The 19,932-nt window shown below is 47.2% G+C and overlaps 1 protein-coding gene across 2 annotated transcripts; it reads left to right on the forward strand.

Moving 5' to 3' along the window:
- The first annotated feature begins 608 nt into the window (after positions 1–608).
- FOXJ2 (forkhead box J2) lies at positions 609–19,829 on the forward strand. Of its 2 annotated transcripts, XM_053921843.1 has the most exons (12): positions 609–1,732; positions 4,455–4,637; positions 7,504–7,850; positions 9,248–9,322; positions 10,096–10,164; positions 10,361–10,501; positions 10,988–11,186; positions 13,325–13,717; positions 14,135–14,236; positions 14,792–15,001; positions 15,616–15,714; positions 17,128–19,829. In XM_053921843.1, exons 3-12 carry the CDS (start codon positions 7,518–7,520, stop codon positions 17,214–17,216), a joined length of 1,710 nt encoding a protein of 569 aa, XP_053777818.1. In that variant the 5' UTR covers positions 609–1,732; positions 4,455–4,637; positions 7,504–7,517; the 3' UTR covers positions 17,217–19,829. The 2 variants fall into 2 exon arrangements, with proteins under 2 accessions (XP_053777818.1, XP_024435223.2); XM_024579455.3 differs by lacking the exon at positions 4,455–4,637.
- Positions 19,830–19,932: the final 103 nt, after the last annotated feature.

Genomic DNA, 19,932 nt, shown 5'->3' on the forward strand with positions numbered 1-19,932 from the left:
GCACAAGCTTATAAAGCTAGACTTTCTCATGTTTAGTTCAGAGTTTTCTCAGTTGCATGCTCTTTTATCCCTTTATACACCCGTTTATTGAGCAAGCGTTTATTGAACTCCAGGTTGATATCAGGGTAACGCATAACTTCACCCTAATCCCCATAATTCTTTATAAACTATCTCAAGGGAAAGAGAAGCCCATCAAAAACATTCCTGGGGGGAAAAAATGGAGATGTTCTTCTGCATATAGAATCAACAGAATGAAAAAAGGTCATCGTACAAGAATTAGTGTCAAATCGGAATTGACTGTTCGCGTAAGGTGTGAACGAGGGAATCTCCGGGTGCAGAGCAGGAGGTTGCCGCCTAGGGTGGATGGAGAGCTGCGCGGAGTGAGGCGTCCAGGGGGCGGCTGGAGGGGACTGAGGGCGGCGCTAGTCCCGTGGGCAGTGGCGCAGTGGCGGGGTCGCCAGGGAGCAACACCGCTTCCCAGGCGCAGCGCCTCCCCGCGGAAAGGCCCGCAGCTTGGCGCGGCCCGCTCCTCCTTAACCCGCGCAGGGAGGCAGCAGCGGTGGCCCGGCGGGCGGGGGGAGGGGGAGGGGCCCGGAGTGCTGCGCGGAGGCCGGGGAGGAGCCGGGGCCTGCAGCGGAGCCGAGCCGAGCCCGAGCCCCAGCCGAGCCCTGACACTGTCCGTCCGCCTTCTGGCTCCCCAGGAGCCCGGACTGGCTGGAGCCCAAGAGGTGGCAGCGTGGGGAGCCCCACGCACGAAGTGAGCGGACCGGACAGGACGCAGCTAGAGGAGGCGCTGCCGCCACAGTAGCCAGTGACGGGGGTGCGGAGCCGCGGCCTCCCGGACCCTGCTGCCCAGGCCAGCCGGGGAGAGCGGGGAGTACGAAAACCCCACCCTCTGGGGCACCCTAGGAGCGGAGGCGGGAGCGGGGACGGGCGCCACCTCTCTCCCTGTGGAAGAGAAGACCCTTACCATCGGGGCGAGGGAAAGAAGAGACCCCTGTAAGGGGACAAGTCCCTCCTTCCTGGAGGCGAGGAAATTCCCCGCACCGGCCCCGGAATAGACCTCCAGAAGTAAAAGGGGGACGATCCTTTCTAAGGAAGCAGCGTGAGACCGCCCCGCGTGCCTCCACCCCTCCGAACACACTCTCGGCACTTCGGGACTTTTGAGGCAAAGAGAAAGGGGGTGAGCCCGTGGAATAGGCACCCTGCGATCCTCTCCAGTACTCACAGAGGCAGGGGACACTCCAGGGAAAGAAGAGGAATCGGCTTTCAGCCTTTCGGGAGAGGGAAGGAACTCCCCCTCAACTTCCTTGGACCTAGACAGTGGAACAGGGCAGAGCCCCTCCGCTCAGATCTCTAGCAGACCGAAGGAGCCCTCCACTCCCGAAAGATCCACTTTGGGGGGGAGGGGGACTCCCCCAAGGGGGAGGAGACAACTCCTGGTTGGGAGAGGCTCCTCCCCTCCTCCCCAGCGCTACTGGCAGGGTGTGGGGGGTGTGCCACCTTCCCCAGGTAGGACCTCCTTCTCCTCCTCCCCCTCCTCCTTCTCCTCCCTTCGCTCCTCATCCTCAGGGGACCCAGATCCCCTCCCCAGCTTGGAAGGCTCGGCCAAGTACAGGAAGAGCCACTGAGGATGAGACTCTTCATCTGCCTTTGAAGACGGGGATCCCTCCAACCCCAAACTCCAGTACCAGGTGGTTCCCTCACTTTGCTGGGGGAACTTTGGAGACAGGTTAGTGCATTCTTTTGTCTTCTCTCTGTCATCCTTAGGGATCAGTGGGTGTAGGGGTCTGCGATGGTGTCTCTTGGGTTCCATTACTGGGGAAGGTAGAGTGATAACTCAGAATCCTCAGAGAAGTGTGTTCTGAAGGAGCTCCTGCACTCAAACCCACATCTTGAGGCTGAGACTCTGAGAAGTGGGTTTCTTGGTGTTTGGGGTCTAAAGGATGGGATTCATACAAGGTCCCTAGGGAGGATGAAGCTTCTACACTGACAGCAAAGGGATATCAGAAAACGCTTGCTTTTTCGGAATCCATCTGTACTGTGTAACAATGATGGACACATCCCAGCCAGACTCCCTTACCATCCTCCGTCCATGGCCTGTGTCACCTGGACAGTGGGCCTTCTCACCTGGAGAGTGGGCCCTCACTAAAGTCATGGTGACGTTTCATGGCCTGGCCTTGTTTGTGGCTTTCATTGATGTTACATTTTCTTATCTGTAACCCTCGGTCAGTTTTATGCCCTCTCCTACCACTGTGATTATTGCTCTCTCAAAAGAAAAGCAGTCTCTCCCCACTCATTGTAGCTCAGACATCAAGGGGTCTCCTGTAGTGATATTCTCATGCCTGGCTGGAAGTGTTCCTCTACCAATGAAATCCAAAGGGAGAATGGGAACTCCACATGTCCTGAGACAAGAAGGAAGGGCATAGGGGAATGCCAACTCCTGGGTTGAAGTTGTTCCCAAGGCTGACCCCGTACCACTGCCTCAGTCCCCAGGCCAACTCTTGTCCTTTGCTGACAGTTCCTCAGGAAAAATCAGATCCTGCCCAGGAAGAGAGAAGTGTTCTGCTCAGCCTCTTTCCAGCCTTTCATTTGAATAAGCTGGCCTCCAGGGAGATGTGACCTCTGAGGAATTCCCTTTCCTGAAAGCACCCAGTAGTTTCATCTCTCTTCCTGCTTCTTGTTCAGTTCTGGGTCTCTGGAGCCTTGCATTTAACTTTTCCTTTGTAAGATAGGAGTAGGAATCATCAAAGTCCAGAATCTTTAGAAAATGTGGGGAAAAGGTGCCAGGAAATCCTTCTAGTTGAGCCCAGGCTGGTGGTTAGTAGAGCTCTGCCTTTCACCCTGAGGTCACTAACTGGGTGGCTGCCTTCCTGCCTTGTCACTAGGAAATATCTTCTGTAAGGGGTTTTATACCCCACAGCAAGGCCAAGTGGGAGGCTTTATCTCTTTAGGTTTTTATGTTTCTTCCTTCTCTCTTTGGTCCACTGATGGGTTGCCTAAGTCCCTTGGTCCTGGAAGCTATCTGGTAGGAGAGGTATAGGAGTATAGGAGGCGGCTGCAATCCAGGTTTGTGTGGCTGTGCTTTAGAATGATGTGCATATGTTTCTTAATTCAGGTGAGTGTGGCTGTATGACCGTGTTTCGAGTGGGTATGTTTCCGGAGACAGGTACATGTGCGCATTTCAGACCAAGCCTTCAATGACCTAGCATTGTACGTTCCTGGTAGGCCTCTAAAAGAAGGTGCCCCTGTGCAAGGACCTGGGGAGGGTCCCAGTAAGGATGCCCAGGCTGGCGGAAAGGCCTGGCCTTCCCTGGCCAGTGGGAGTCCTTATGAATGGCTGCATGATAGTCATCCTAAGCAGCAGGACAGCCCAGTCTCAGGCTGGGACCGCTTCTTTTGGGACTTATTAATAAGAGAGCTTCATTTCTGGTATCTCTGGTCTCAAAGGCATAAGAATCTTTGATTCTTAATCCTAAAACTCCCTTCTTAACTTTTTGGAAAAGAGACAGCTCTGGTGTAACAGCAGTCTGTTTCCTACAAAGTACTCTACCAGATGCTGGGATGCAACCTGTCGATGGCTCAGAGCGAACAGCAGCACAGCACCCCTAGGTGTGCCGCCACCCCGCCACTTCCTCGGCCCTGCTCGCTCTGAGTTTCCCTAAGTCTCCTTGCCTCTGTGATACCAGAAGCACGTGGCTCTGGGGATGAAGTAACTGTGGTTTAGAGAGTGCTGTTTTCCAGATCGTGTCTTATGGCGAGACCTAGTGCCCCCTGAAAAATAAGAGATGATATTCCTCAATTCTTCATCCTTAGAGTTTACTTGGTCCTGGCCCTGGTCAGCACTGGAGTGATGCTATCCCCAAAGCAAGAACTTGAGATTCTGATGTCCTGAACATATTTCAAACTGAGTGCAGGCTTTGCAGTATATACCATCACAGGCTTTCTGCTTCCAGTCTCACCTCTATAATCTGATAGGTTTCTAATTTTTAATTTCTAATATTCTTTTCCCCCATTAAAAAATAGTAATAGTTATTCTTACTAAGGGCTTTAAGAATATTAACTTAGGGTAATTCTCACAACAACCCTCTGTAGGTACAATTATCATCTTTGGTTTTAGATGGAAAAACTACAACACACAGTGGTTAAGTAATCTGCCTGAGGTTGCACAGCCCGTAGGTAGTGGAGCCGGGACTGAAGCCAAGGCAGCCTGACTAGTAATTGGTAATATGGTTAACTTAGCCACTGCTCTATTAGGTTTGGCATTATGTACAAAGCAGGAAGTTATCACTCTTTAATACCTGACCTTGGCACCATCCAGAGAACAATTACTGGCCTTCCAGATAAAATGGGAAGAAAGCTGTGCCTATAATTTTGGATCTTACACGTCTCATCCGGGATCAGTCTTCTGCTCCAACAGAATGTCTTTCTGTTTTTCTCTGCCTTTCTCCCAGTACTGTAGTCTTCATTAGACGCCCTGTGGATGTGATGGAGCCTGCCCTTTGGCTGCCTTTCCCAGTTTCTGTGGGTATTTCCTTTCAGTCTTCCAGCACGCAGAGAAGAATGTGGCCTGACTCAGGTTCTGCCCAAGCCCAGTGGCACGAGGCCCACCTGGAGAGAGAGGTCTGGGTAACTAGGTTGGTTGGACTGAGAAATGGAAGTACCTCTTGTTTGCCTTTCTAATAATAGCCCTGAACATCAGCCTCATGCCATTATTTTGGGGAACGTGGAATTTGTGGCAGCCACGAGGTCATTAAGCTTCATTCACTTCCCTCCAGGGATGAAGCTTTGGCAGTGTGTATGATCTCATCCCTTTTATTGACAGGGGAAACTGAGGCATCAAAACTTCAGGGAGCAAGGGGTAGTTAGGGACCTTTAGTGAGTCAGTGTCAAGGTTGGGAGTGGAACAGAGGAACCTCAATCTTTGAGCCTTTTCACACTGGGCTGCCCTTCAAGAATGGGGAAGTGACAGGAGTGAGGAAGTGGGATGGGTAGAAGGAGAAGGGTGCTGAAAGATCAGAAGGACCTTTTGTTGCAAGCTTCTTGTAGCTGCTAAGACTGGAATATATTCTGAGTGCTAGGGCAGTATCTGGAGGGCTGACTGGGAGGGTGCTGGAGAAAGGTTAAATTTAACCTCAGTGTCCTAGCCTGGTGCTGGGGTAAGGATACGGAAGGGCATACAACAACTAGCAAAAGGCTGAGAGTGCTTCCCTTTCCAGAAGTCACAGTGATTGGCATGTGCCAAATGGGTTCTGGAAGCCCTCTTACCACTTTAAATCTACTCTCACGCTCTTGCCCAGTGTTGGGTGAGTTTCAAATGAAATACCCACAACAGGCTTCTGTGTTCTTAAGATGATATTTCCTAGGGATCTTTAGCAGGAGATCGTAGGGAGTAGAGTGAAACTTCTTTAAGACCTCCCCCTCTGGTCACTGAGACCCTGCTCACCTTGTGTTATCGTTCAGCTCTGGCTAACCCAGCTCTGGCCCCCAGTTGCTGCCCAAAGAGCCCGGCTTTACCCCAGAGGCTGTGGTGTTTTGACTTAGTATAGTGCTAGGAGGTCTGAGACTTCCTGGAACGATTGAATATCCCTATTCGTTTCTAAGTTTCCATGGTAGTGGGATGAAAAGGAGGGTGGTGGGAGAGAAGATAAGGATAGAAGGAAAACCCCTTTATGAAGCTATTCATAAACATGCCCCGCCCCCCCCCCCCATCCTCCGCCTTTCTCCTGTCAAGAAATTCTTGGGTTACGATTGGGTCTCTGGATGCCCAGGTCCCCCAGGCACTAAGGTGTTTCCTTCATTCAGCCTGCGGAGTGGGTGTGTTGCTGGTGACAAGCTCAGGGCAGGGTACTTGTATGTATGCACAAAGACCTGGGAAGAGAGGGAGATGAGCATGAATGCTGCTCCTTAGGAGGAAGAGGTGAGTGTCACGGGGAGAAGAGGCACTGACCAGAAGAGTGACTGGTGGCAGCCTGAAAGCTGTGTTGGAGTCAGGAGAGGGGTAGGCAGCCGTAGCGGGAGAGAGCTTTGAATGGCAAAGTGAGTGGATTTGTGTGGAGTTGTATGTATCTGCTTGTGCATAGTATCTGTGTGTGGGTTTAGAGTACATACATAGTATTTTTCTGTCCAGGACTCTGAAATCTGAGGCGTGCTAGAGAAATGCCCCGGTGGGACTGTCTGCAGGGGTGAGAGGGAGAAATACCAGTTGGAATCCGGAGGCCGTGCAGGCACAAACCTGTTAGGCAGCAAGTGCTCAGTGGATCGCTGGCATCAGCTCTAGGGGAGTGCCAAATGGCTACCAAGAGGTTCCTGCCAGCCTTTCTAGACCCTGCAGTACAGATGTCACCCATCGGTCTAATCCTTCCCCCACCAAGACGTCACTCTAGCTACACCTCTCTGTCAGAAAGAACGCCCAGGCTGTGTGGGTGGCAGCAGGGCGTGCAAACATCAGGCGTGGGCGGTTTGGCAGCGCCAGGAGTTTGCATGGAGGTGCAGCGAGCTTGCGTGCCTGGCTTGGAAGGAAGGAGAGGAGGGCGGGAGAAGGGGAGCCAGTTCTTAGCCCCAGAGTGGCTATTTTTAGCCAGGCTATCTGATTGTTACCGGTGAGCACTCAGCTGGGTGTCTCCTGGGCTCACGAAGCCCAGCAGGATGAGAGGTGGGAGGTCCTTGTTGATGACTTCTTCCTGGTGTAGGTGTCTGTGGGCGGGAGCTTGCAGAGGGGTAGCTTTCAAGGTGTGAGGGCAACCAGACTCAGGATCTGTTACCTCTGTGTGGGACTCTGGGCTCTGTTGGTAAGGTACGCTGTGTAGCTGGTTGTGATCTCTCTTTGGGGGCCCCTGTTTATGTGTCTGTCTTACATCTGTTCTTTGCTGTTACTCATATGTAACTTATGCTTGGTGTATATCTAATATGCCTCACATGCACATGTATGTGGGCTAAAAAGGGCAAGTGCTCAAATATATTTAATATGAAACATCTTTAAAGTGTTGCGTGTGCTTCATTAGTGTGTTTTTCTTCACATGTTCACTTGTGCTGTCTATCTGTAGATGTATGTTAATTATTACAAGTGTCACTTAATTGAAGAATAAACTTTGGCAGGTTTCTCCTGCTATCTAAGAGTATTTTAAAAAATTATTTCTACATAGTTTAAAAATGTTATGCTGTAGGGCTTTCAGTAAGGACAATGGAAGGAATAGCTCCTTTGGGTGGGAGGTTTGATTTCTCTCTTAGTCCTGCCTGAAGGGAGAGACCATCTTCCACATTAAGATGTAGAATAAGTACCAGTCTGTCATCTGGTAGATAATGGTTGATCCATTGGAGGGTTCTAGGACCATGTGGTTGGGGGCTGTCTCAGAGAGAAGTCTACTAAGGGAATTATAGAAGAAAGAAATGCTACTTTCCACTTCCCTTAAAGCACTAGGATTTGAGTATTACTTGCCACCATAACCAGAGGTAACACTCATCTATTCTATTTTCCTCTTCCCTTTGTCCACTTTTCTGCAGAACCAAGAAGAACCATGGCTTCTGACCTAGAGAGTAGCCTCACTTCCATAGACTGGCTCCCCCAGCTGACCCTCCGGGCTACCATTGAGAAGCTTGGGAGTGCCTCCCAGGCTGGGCCTCCAGGGGGCAGCCGCAAGTGTCCACCAGGCTCACCCACAGACCCTAATGCCACCCTGAGCAAAGATGAGGCAGCAGTCCACCAGGATGGCAAACCACGATACAGCTACGCCACCCTCATCACCTATGCCATCAACTCCTCTCCAGCCAAGAAGATGACCCTCAGTGAGATTTACCGCTGGATCTGTGATAACTTCCCCTATTACAAGAATGCTGGCATTGGTTGGAAGGTGGGCTGGCTTCTATAACAAAGGCTTATTTTCAGCCTGCGACGGCCTTGTTTTCTGCTTTTGTTTCTTTGTATGATCTGGTCCAGTGCACTCTGACCTGCCTCAGACATGTGGTATATCCTTTCCTCAGGCGTGTCAGGGAAACTCCAGTGATACCGAGCCTCCAAGTATAGTTATGGGGATGGTAGGGTGCTGTTGCTCATCATATACCCTTGATGATTCCTCAAAAAGAAGATCTATTCATTTCACAAATATTTATTGCCACTCTACTATGTTCAAGTCAGTGTGCAAGGCATGGCGTTCTTCCTTCCTGCCTAGTGGTAGGATTTCATCACATTTCCAAAGTTTCATTGCACGTAGTCATTATCTTTTAAAAATTGGTGTACCAAGAAAAAATAATGTAATTAGGTCCTTTACCAACAACTCATTCAACAAGCAAGTAATGAGAGGATGAGTTGTTTGGCTGGAGATAAAAAAAGAAGGGGACTCCTCTTCCAAGCGAAGAAGGAAGACTGATGGTCCCCGTCTTTTGGAGTGCCAACATATCTGCCAGTTGCAGAGCAGAATGGGGATTTAATGTAGTTCTCTCACTCTATGAATCACCAGTTGACATACAAACCAGATGATGAGCTGAAGACTGTTGAAAGCATTCAGTTGTTTTGTTTTTTAATCCTCACCCAAGGGTATGTTTAGAGAGCAAGAGAGGGAGAGAGAGAATCATCGATCGTCCTGACCAGGAACGGAGCCCACACCCTAGGTATGTGCCCTGCCCGGGAATCAGAACTGCAAACCCTTGGTGTACAGGATGATGCTCCAACCAACTGAGCCACCCGGACTGGGCAAAAGCGTTCAGTGTTCTCCTTCATACATATGTCCCTGCTAGCTGCCCAAGCCCCCAGCACATCCACACAACAGTATTTCTTCTCTCCTCATGTGGCCGTTCTATGGGCTGTTGAGAAAACAAAGGTGAACTGTGCTTTTGTTTTTCTCATAATTTATACTTGTAATTATATTTACAAATAGTTTTAAAATATTGTGCTTTTATGACAGAATGATATAAGAACTGGGCAGATGTAATTTTGAGGCATTTATATACCTGTTGTCAGTTGGGTGGAAAGATTGAAAAACTCTATACTGTAATCGGCTTTCCAGAAGCACCTGGTAGTTCAGTTTATAGTCATCACCGCTCATCAGTATAATTTCTGCATTTTTCTTAGTTCATTGCACTTGCTACCTGATAGGTAATTTCCTCCATCAGTAGTGTTGAGAGTTGATAAGTTTACCCTGATACTTGAACTTTATTTTTTGTTATGTCCTTTTGTGTCCCTTTTTGTTCTATTGTAAAATGTACTGCTTTGCACGACGCTCAACTCTAACTTGCTTCTGTGCTTCCCCAGAATTCAATTCGGCACAACCTTTCCCTCAACAAATGTTTCCGGAAGGTGCCCAGACCTCGGGATGATCCTGGGAAGGTGAGATACTGTTTTCTGTGAGCACTGAAAGGAGGAACAGGAAGGAGCGAAAAGTAGTTGACAGCCCAGAGTCCTGAGGTTGTTTTAATTACCCAGAAGAGGAAACTATGCTAATTAGAGAAGCAGCTTTATTTTTTCTCAATGGAAGAGCTTGGTAATCAAGCTCATGGGCCCCCACTAATATGAGTGACTAAGGAAGATTGTGAAATCTTTTTTTAAAAGTAGAAATATCAGTGTTAAGGTTGACTTTGCAGCCCTGATTTCTGTGTGTGGAACACTCTCTAGATGTAAAAGGTGGACTTACTAACCTCTGTGGGAACTTTTCTCTACACAAATCTCATGACTTTTATCTTCAAAGGGAAACAGGATAAATCATTCTCTTCATTTGACAGATGTGGACACTAAAGTCCAAGAGAGTCTTGTCTCACATCATACGCAAGGGTAGGAATGTGTCTGGCATGCCCAGCTCTTTGAACTAGATACCATTGTTCTGCCTCTGCAGAAAAATCTAAGTCTGTGAGTGCGCCACAGGGGGTATGTTTGATGTACTTAGTGAACCTGTAGGACAAATTAACTCCTCGAAAACAGCCAGGATCCTCAGGCTTCTGTGTGAATTTCCAGTCATTTCTTAATTTCTTTTTTTCTATTCCCAGTCATTTGTCTTAATATAAGTGTTATTTTATGAGAAAATCCTCCAAAATATCTACTTTTCCAAAGGTGGGAATTTTCAGCTGTAATGATTTTGTTCTCCGTGGTGCTGGTTCTCCTTCTAGGGCTCTTATTGGACAATTGACACGTGCCCTGACATCTCCCGAAAGAGAAGACACCCTCCAGATGATGATGTAAGTCCCACCTCATGGAGAGATGTCAGTTCTGCGCCAGCTGCTCCTTCCACATTCTTTCCTGTGTTTTCAGTCCTTTGCTGGTATTTGCCCTTTCATGTATCTGGGGCAAAGGGCAAGTACCAGCAAAGGTGAAACCGTGGGCCTTGGGAGGAAAGCTTCTGCTTATGGATTTCTTTTCTTTCCCAACCCTCAGCTCTCCCAGGACTCACCAGAACAGGAGGCAAGCAAGAGCCCCCGGGGAGGTGTTCCAGGGAGTGGAGAAGCCTCACTGCCTCCTGAGGGGAATCCTCAGATGTCACTTCAGAGCCCCACATCTCTCTCCAGCTACAGCCAGGTAGGAAGTAGAGGTGGCAGGGGACAGAGGGGCAGATGAACGGATGGGGGGGATGAGATGGTGGCTGGGGGAACGGATGGATGAGTGGTTGAAAAGAGGTGTAAAATTATGTATGCAGTATCTGTGATAAGGTAGGCAAATAAATCGGTAAAGAAGGGGAAAGGAAAAGGGGAAAGCTGAGAGAGAGAGAAGGGGTGGGAGTGAGAGAATGAGAGCAGAAATTTGAGAAAGATTACTAAAAAAGGGATTCGAAGAAGGGGGGGCAAAAACGTTTATAAGAGAAATAAATGCATGAGTGTAGCATAGGGAAAGAGCAAGGGGCTACAGCAAAATAGTAACGTATAAACAAAGAAGAAAATGATGCTCTTTCATTGAAAAGTAGGTAGAGGATGGAGACAGGCAGGAGAGCTTGGGCACCTTTAAAGGGTAGTATTGGTTCCTCACGTAGGACATGGATCAGTAAGTCTTTCTTACTTCTGTTTGCAGGGCACAGGATCTGTGGATGGCGCAGCGGTGGCTGCAGGGGCTCCAGGCCGAGACAGTGCTGAGGGTCCGCCTCCTTTATATAACACCAACCATGACTTCAAATTCTCCTACTCAGAGATCAATTTTCAGGATCTGAGCTGGTCCTTCCGCAACCTCTACAAATCCATGCTGGAGAAGTCCTCTTCCTCCTCTCAGCATGGTGAGTCCGGAGTTGGGATGGGAGCGTAGTCGTCTTTATATTTTTGAACAGGTGGTGACATGTTCTTTCCTCCCTTCTTTCTTATTTTTCACATAAGGAGAGGTTGATCACTGGTCAGGGGAAGCATGTCATGAACGAAAACTGTTTGGAGTCGAGCTCTTCTGGCTTAGTTCTGAAGGACAGCTCTTTCAACATGTGGTCTGGGTTATTAGCTTCAGAAAGGGAGTTGGAACAATCCCCTGTCTAGAAGGGCAGTGATTTGATTGCTTCAAGCAAGTCATTTAAGGAATGACCACTAGGGGACAGCAGTTCTCTTTCCTTATGGGCCAGTCCAAAAAAAAAAAAAAAAAAGTCATTGTGGTTTGGGGTTTTTTTGTCAAAACAATTTAATTTTATTTTTAGCATATTTATGTTAATTTTTATTAGGGAAAAATTTCAAACAGATGCAAAAATAGTGAAAATAGTGTTATAAACCCTCATGTTTCTATATCCCAATTTAAACAATTACCAGTATTTTGTTAGGTTTATTTCATTTACCACTCAGCTTTCTCCTTTTTTTAAAAAAAAATTATTATTTATTTATTTTTAGAGAGAGGGGAAGGGAGGGAAAAAGAGAGGGAGAGAAACATCAATGTGTGGTTGCCCCTCAGGCGCTCCCTACTGGGGCCCTGGCCCTCAAGCCACACATGTGCCCTGACTGGGAATTGAACTGGTGACTCTTTGGTTTGCAGGTCGGCACTCAATCCACTGAGCCACACTAACCAGGGCTCGCTCTTTCTTTCTTTCTTTTTTTTTAATTGGAGTAATTTGATGTAATTCCCAGACATGTCTTCTACCTGTAAATATTATTTGAACATGTATCCTTAACGATAGACTTTTTTAAGTTACTTATTTCAATTATCACTCCTAACACAATTAATGATTCTTCCTAATATTAGTTTATATCTCATCCATACTCAACTTCCTGAATTATCAATTGAGAATGATTTAAAGTCCTTATTGGGAGGCTCTTTGGGAGAGGATCTGGTTCAACCCTCCTACTCCCCCTTTTTATCCTCACCCAAGGACATGCTTATTGATTTTAGAGAGAGGGATAGGGAGGGAGAGAGAGAGAAAAAAACATTGATGCAAGAGAGAAACACCAATCAGTGTCCTCCTGAACGTGCCCCAGCGAGTACCAAACCTGCAACCTAGGCATGTGCCCTGACGTTATTGAAACTGAAACCTTCCGGTTTCCAGGACAGTGCTCCAACCAACTGAGTTACACCAGCCAGGGCTGTTCTGTTTTATTTTTAAGAAGTTAGAGGTAGGGATGAAGTCAAGACTTCAAGTGAATCATCAGATCTCCTTGTTCTATACTGTGGCCTTGTATAGACAGCAGATGAATAGAATGATTAAAAGTAGTTAGGAGTCACTTTTTAGAAAGTTTATTTTAATTGTCATTAGTTTATTCTTTTATATCTCAGGGGATTCATATCTAGAGTTGTGTTCTGAGACTAGCATTTGCGTGAGAAACGAGTCCAACTCAGGTGATGCGTTGATTGAAAGAGAGGAACATGGAGGGGCTCTCAGAAACAAAGTAAAGAATTCAATTGGCGAGGACAGCAAAATGTTCATTGGAGTTTAATGATGGCTGAAAACTACAAGCCTCAATCTCTAGTTCTTTTCCATCCAGTCTGTTTGAGAAATACATCCATCCTTCCTCTACTCCTCACTGAGGCTGCATTTGTTGATAGTGAATACAAGAAAAGGTGGTGGGAGTGGAAGGTGAAGGGACAATAAGGAAGAGGAAAGAATAGACGCCCAATGGCTTTGTCTTCCTTATGATTTGCTTTTTAAACTTTACCTGATGTGTGGTGTCTTTTGATATTATGATTACAGGCATACACCCAAATCTTGGTAAAATCACATAAAAAGGTGGATGCTCACCTTTTGCTAAAATTTCAGTGCTCACCACATTCTCAAGGCTCTCCCTCGGTCTGTTTTACCTACCAATGGGATCCCTGCTGTCCCAGGACACCCTTACCCTTTGAAGTCTGTGGTTTCTGTCTGAGGTTACCCACCTCAAATCAGTGGAAATCCTGTTGAGTGAAAAATGCATTGCCTGAGTGACTTGCCTGCTTCCTCCTACCCTGCAGGCTTTTCGTCTCTCCTGGGCGACATGGCACCCTCTAACAACTACTACATGTACCAGCAGCAGCAGCCGCCACCTCAACAGCAGCAGTCACCACAGCCTCAGCCCCAACAGTCACAGCCCCAGCAGCAGCAGGCACCAGCCCAGGGCCCTTCAACTGTGGGGGGTGCTCCTCCACTGCACACCCCAAGCCCAGATGGTTGTACCCCACCAGGGGGGAAGCAAGCTGGGGCTGAAGGCTATGGGCCTCCCTCTTTGATGGCCATGCATCCACCCCCGCTGCAGCATGGAGGCTACCACCCTCATCAGCACCATCCCCACTCCCACCCTGGCCAGCAGCCGCCACCACCACAGCCACAGGCACAAGGCCAGGCTTCTATCAACAGTACTGGTTTTGGTGAGTTAGGAGGGCAAAGGGAGATGCTAGAACAGGGTGAATGACTTCCTTGTTCTGGCCCTGGCATGGAGGTGCAATTGGTGGGGAAGTTAATACTAGACCTTTTAGTCTCTCTCCTCCACAAGAGCTCATCTGAGCTAACAGAAGTTGCTACCTCGAGCCCTGTATTATAGAAATTGTGGATAAATTGGGATTGTTTTACCTATTCTCCTACCTATGAACTGGGCTGTCACTTTAATGCATAGATAGCTTTACTAGTCCTAAACCTCCAAGGAGGAAGATTTCAAAACTATCTTGGTAATATAATCGATAACCCGTGTAGATGCCAGAATCCTACATGTAGTCAGGCTGCTGTGAGTTGGCTGCCCTCTTACACTTGCCTCTCTCTTATTTCCCAATCTGCCCTCCTCTTTACAGCCTTTCCTCCTGACTGGTGCTCTAATATCGACTCCTTAAAGGAAAGCTTCAAGATGGTGAATCGGCTCAATTGGTCCAGCATTGAGCAGTCACAGTTCTCAGGTCAGTGATGCCAGGAGAGAGGAGGGGTCCAATGTCAGTGCGCCAACCCAATACAAACCAGAACCAGAAGTGGGTGGTTAAGTGAAGTTTGAGGATTGATGATCTCACTGTTCTCCCTTCATATTTCACAAGGTGGATGATATTGATATGATTTGTAAGTTAATTTTCATAAATTTAGCCTTATTTCCAAACATGACAGTGGTCCACCCTAGCCAGTTCTGTCTCTGGGAGAGGGAAGGCTGTCAGGAATTCAGAAACCCTGGACCATTATTTTGTGTTTGTCAGCATTTATTGATGGTGTGGCCATGGTTCGTTCCCTCAGTTACTTTGAAATTTTGTTTTATTCATCAGTAAGATCAAAATTATAATATGAATTTAGTAACAAGTGGAATGAGAGTTTGAAAATGTGGAGCCCTAATGGATACCAGAAATCAGGAGTAATGCATTTAATCAGTGGGTTGATTCACGATGTGGTCGGAACAGTGAGATGGGGTAGGTCCTGTAGGGGCTCGGGGGCCTCTATAAGGATAGCGCTTCTTGCTTCTCTGTTTGTAGAACTGATGGAGAGTCTGCGACAGGCAGAGCAGAAGAACTGGAGCCTGGACCAGCATCACATTGCCAATCTGTGCGACTCCCTCAACCACTTCCTTACTCAGACTGGTCACATGCCCTCCCAAGGGGGCTCCCACCGGCCGCCAGCCCCTCCCCGTATTACTGACTCCTGTGCCCTCACGAGTGGCAAACAGGAGCCAGCCCTGACCCAAGGTACAAACAAAGCAAGTGGCCAGGGAGGTGGAGACTGTGATGAGAAGGGATTGGGAAGAGAAGGGCAGAAGGGAATTGAGGAAAATCATCTAATGGGCAGTGATCCAACCTGAGCAGCGGGACTAGTTTGTCCACCACATAGACCGCACATTTGTCTGTAAAGTGCTGTACTGGGGAACGCCAGAGGAAGAGACCATATGATTCCTTCATGTGGGAGATTAGACTTACGTAAGAAAAGGGAAGAGAAAGTCTCCAGTCCTAATTTGTGTCTAAGTGACCCCTATCTGAATTATGTCAGGGGAACTCTTGAATCTCTACCGTTATGTGATCATCAGCCCAGTGACATGAGGAGAGAGATTCAATGACCTTGTTTTCATAGTTGTCATCTTTCTAATAGCTATGTTCTTTCACAATTCTAGTATCCAGGTCTTTTCACCCTAAGCGGTGAGGGCTGATAGCTTCTGCAGAAAGCCTTCATGCCCGCGGGAGCTACAGAACAGAGCAGAGAAGGGAGAAGCTAAGGGGAGGGGAAGAGGACTGTTTTTTCCTCTCTATGGCACCCTGCTTCGGTGAGTAGAATGATCCATTCAAGTAACTCTTGTCTTGTTTGGCAGTGAACTCTTATGGGCACCCGCAAGCCCCCCACCTCTACTCTGGCCCATCACCAATGTACCCAATCTCCACGCAGGACTCAGCAGGATACAATCGCCCGGGTAAGAGCCCGAAAGCTTGTTTCACCCTCAGCCGAGCAGTCTCTTCCCTCACCAGTTGTTTCACTTTCTCCTGTCTTGGCCTGCGTTCTCTGCACTTCCTGGCAAGGGTGAGCCTTCAGGATCCTAAAGGCCAGAGTGTGGGCCACTTACTAGTGAGGTATATGTCGTGGGAGACTAAACAGGACAGATTTAGTCCAAAATTATCTGGTATGCCCTGGTCAGTGCGGCTTCTTTGGTTGAAGTGTCCTCCCGAACTGAAAGGTTGCAGGATCAATCCCCAGTCAAGGTACATGTACCTGAGTTGTGGGTTTGGTTCCTGGTCCGGATGCCTGCGATCCCCAGTTTGGGCATATATGATCTCCGGTCTGTCAGTGTACGAAGGCAACCAATCAGTGCCTTTCTCTTGCATCGATGTTCTTCTGTCTCCCTTCCTCTTTCTCTAAAAAGCAATGGAAAAATGTCCTTGGGTGAGAATAAAATAAATAAATTAATTAATTAAATAAAATGTTCTGGTATCTTCAATAATGAAAGCAAGTACATTCATGAATGTAAACAAAAGATAGATACCTAGAACATTTATGTCTAGCTTTAGAAGCTAGATGAGCCCCGGCTTGTATGGCTAAGGATTGAGTGTTGGCCTGTGAACCAAAAGGTCATGGGTTCAATTCCCAGTCAGGGCACATGCCTGGCTTGAGGGCCAGGTCCCCAGTAGGGGGCGCAGGTGAGAGGCAACCACACACTGATGTTTCTCTCCCTCTCTTTCTCCCTCCCTTCCCCTCTCTCTAAAAATAAAGAAAGAAACAAAAGAAGCTAGATGAGAGATATACGCAGGCAAACAAAATGAACATAGTATGCAAAACATAAAACGTACCTGCTTTGTGCCCATGTCTGCTTTGCTGTTGCCCGACCTCTAGTATCAGGGGTCTGGGATGGAACTCTCTCTGATGGTGGTAGTGCCAGGGGAGACCCAAAATTATCTTAAATAGTACAAAATGAGCAGATCTTTCACCTTTAAGTACATTTTAGAAAAATTACTAATATCCTGCGAAACCACCAGCATTTTCAGTTTTGGAGATGACATCTGAATCTTTGTCCCCGTATTCCTTATCCACGTAATACATATACATGTTTCTGTGCTGCTGTTTCAGAACAGTACATCTGTATGTTGTTTGCCTCTGTTACATAGTCTTCATGAGGATAAGTGTTAATGGCTGTGAAGCATATTGGCATGGGACCTACTTCCAGTTTATTTCCTAGGGCTTCATTGAAGTAGTGGCTAGCAACAGGGCTGATAAGGACAGCGGTTCCACCAGGCATTCCTCATGGTAATTGGGGGGCTGAGCACTGTCCATCTCACTGACAGAATAGCTTCCCATCTACCCTCTTTTTAATCTCTTTCTCTCTTCTTGACAGCACATCACATGGTTCCTCGGCCACCGGTTCCACCTCCTGGTGCCAATGAGGAGATCCCTGATGACTTCGACTGGGACTTGATCACTTAGTGCATCATAGAGTGTGACTGTCAGCCCAGGGCTGGATGGTGAAGTCTGGCAGTGGGGAAGGAGCAGCCCCAGCCCAACCTTTCCCTCCTTGCCTGTATATAGTTATATATTCTGGTTTTTTCCTTTCTCTGTCAGAGAAGCCACCGCAAGATGCTGCCGAAGATAACCCCTCTTTCCTGCCTCATTCTTCCTCTTCTTGTTTTTTTCTCTTTTATTATTATTCTTATTATGTTGTTATTATTATTATTGGTTATATGCAATCCCCTGTCTCCTGTTCCTATACCATTGGCCGTGTGCACCCCTTGCTAATTTAAAGTCATCTGGCTGGAAGGTGAGGCCATGATAGCTACAGGGAAAGGTTTCAAACTTGGATTTATACCTTTCTATCTGAGAAATTCAATGCTACTCCCACCTTTCAGCCCTAATTTTTCTTCTGTTCTTGTCAATTCAGTCCAGGACTGGAGGGGCCACATTTTCAAGTAGAAGGGATCTCTACTACTGCTTGGCAGTCATGACTTAGCAGGTTTTACTCAATGGTGCTAATTTTGTCCTTTGAGCTCTTCCTTATCCCTTTATATCTTCGATTCTTCCTTCTGGCAGTCCTCATTCCCCATCAGGGACAGGCATACTGGCGGTGGGGCCGGAAGGTGACAACAAAACCCTCGTGGAATAAGAGGCCGGGCTGGGTGGAGTAGAATACCGCAGCAGGGTGCTGGAATGTAAAACATCTGGGAATGGGTAAATCATACTATGTCGAATCCAAGTCCACTGGCTCATTCCGAGGCCATTCTCTGTGGGAGGTGTGGTGGGTCTGAGCCAGGCCTCTGCTGCTGTGGTGGGCGGAGGACAGCTATTCAGCACAGGTTCAGCTTTTTGGAGATGTTTTCAGTTTAACCCTTTTGGCTTTTAAAACTTTTCTCTGAAAATTAACTGTGGCTCTTATCTGCATTTACCAGTTGTTCTTCAATCCCCATTTCCCATTCAGCACATATTATTTTGTCCTCCTCCAGCTGTTTGCTCCACTCTTCTGCTCACCTTACTTTCTAGCACTCTCAGTTTCATCATGTTTTAAGACAGGATGGGAATCTCTTTCCCATCTGTCCTAGGGAACCAAACCGAATTGGTGACAGGAGGGTGGGGAAAGGAAAATGCAGCTGGCATCGATATGGGAAGGGAATATTTCAGTTACTTAACTATATAGGCAAATGCTTCTGTTGGAATCCAGATCATTGGAGCTGACACTTTTGCAATAGTCTTTCGAGGGGCGAAGGCATTGGTAGTGTGGGGTAAATAGTCTAGAGCAAAGTATTCACTGAAGGCCAAGGGAAACCTCCAGAAAAAGGTATAGGGATAACTTATCTCCTTTGACAAGGAGTGGCCATGATTTATTGCTGCAAAGTACTTAGTGTATATATAAAGTTAATTATTGAATTTTACTCGTGGGGGAAAGAACAGTTTTACTTCTGTTTCTCTCTGTTTAGTTTCTGAAAACTACAGGACAAATGTACGGAGTGGACAGGACAACTCTCTTTGATTTCTGCTTTATTATAATATTCTTTTATTTACTGAGGATTTCCAAGAGATTTATCTTTCCATTCTTCTGCTTTTTCCTTCTTCCACCCCTTCTTCTCTCTCTCTGTAAGGGGTTATATATGGGAGTTTGTTGAAGAAGTCTAGTGAGGCTGAAGTAAAGGGACAAGAAAGGGCAGTTGACTAAAGAGCACTTTATTTCTTTGAAGTTCTTTGTAAGAGGTGGGCGTGTGAGCGGCTTGAGTTCTCCCTGTTGTATTAGAGGGCAGTTAGTGGGGTTGAAGAATGATGTCGTATTTCCCACTGGGGAAAGGAGAATTTCTCTTAGAGGGTAGCACAATGCCTTTGCCCAGTGTTCCTGTTTTGGGCATCTCTTCCTTATTCCTTCCAATCAAGGTGCCTCTTGCACACAACTTCAATCCGTTCTCCCTAAGATGTCCCTTTTACCTATTATTACTCCCCTTTTGTAAATCACTTTTCTACTCAGATCCAGACAGGGTTTGCAAGGGTAGACTAAATCATACATGTGAGTATCCCTTGTTTATAATTCATCAGTGTCTTAAAGAAAAACTAGCCCCATTAAGAACTCTGGTGGGCTGCCAGAGTAACTGAAGTTGGGGGCTAGGGCTGGAGATTGGCCATCAGGCCTCCCGGGACTTCAGGTCTCCTCCACTAAATTCAGTCTTGCTCAGTGTCACAGGACAAACCTGACCCTCTTTGGGCCTCAGCTCCCTGCCCCTCCATGAAATGGAAAAATACTACTTTTTCTTGTTGGTTCAGCATTGCTGGACTTGAAGTCTAGTCATTGTATTGTATTGGGTGATGTGTGCAAAACTGCAGGAGCTCACTGCCTGCAAGAGGAAATAAGGGAGAAAGTGAGGAGAGGGACAGAAGGAGCAATTGCTTGGTGTAGATTCACCCATCCCTGCCTTCCTCTCTTCAACCTCTATGTCTCTGGTTTGGTGAGTCCTTCCTACCATCCATAATGCTTTGCATTGGTGCAGGCTGGGAAGGGGGTATGGTCTCACAATTGTTGTTGTTTTTTGCATGCTTTCTTAATAAAAACAAAAAAGAATGTTTATGGTTTTATTCGTGCTGGTCTCAAATTTCTTTTTGCCAGGATAGGGAGAGAGAAATATGAGGCATTTGTTTTCGTTTGGTCTTTTGCTCCACCCCAACCTCACAC

The sequence above is a fragment of the Desmodus rotundus genome, chromosome 3 (genome assembly GCF_022682495.2).
Source record: "Desmodus rotundus isolate HL8 chromosome 3, HLdesRot8A.1, whole genome shotgun sequence".
Taxonomy (NCBI): domain Eukaryota; kingdom Metazoa; phylum Chordata; class Mammalia; order Chiroptera; family Phyllostomidae; genus Desmodus; species Desmodus rotundus.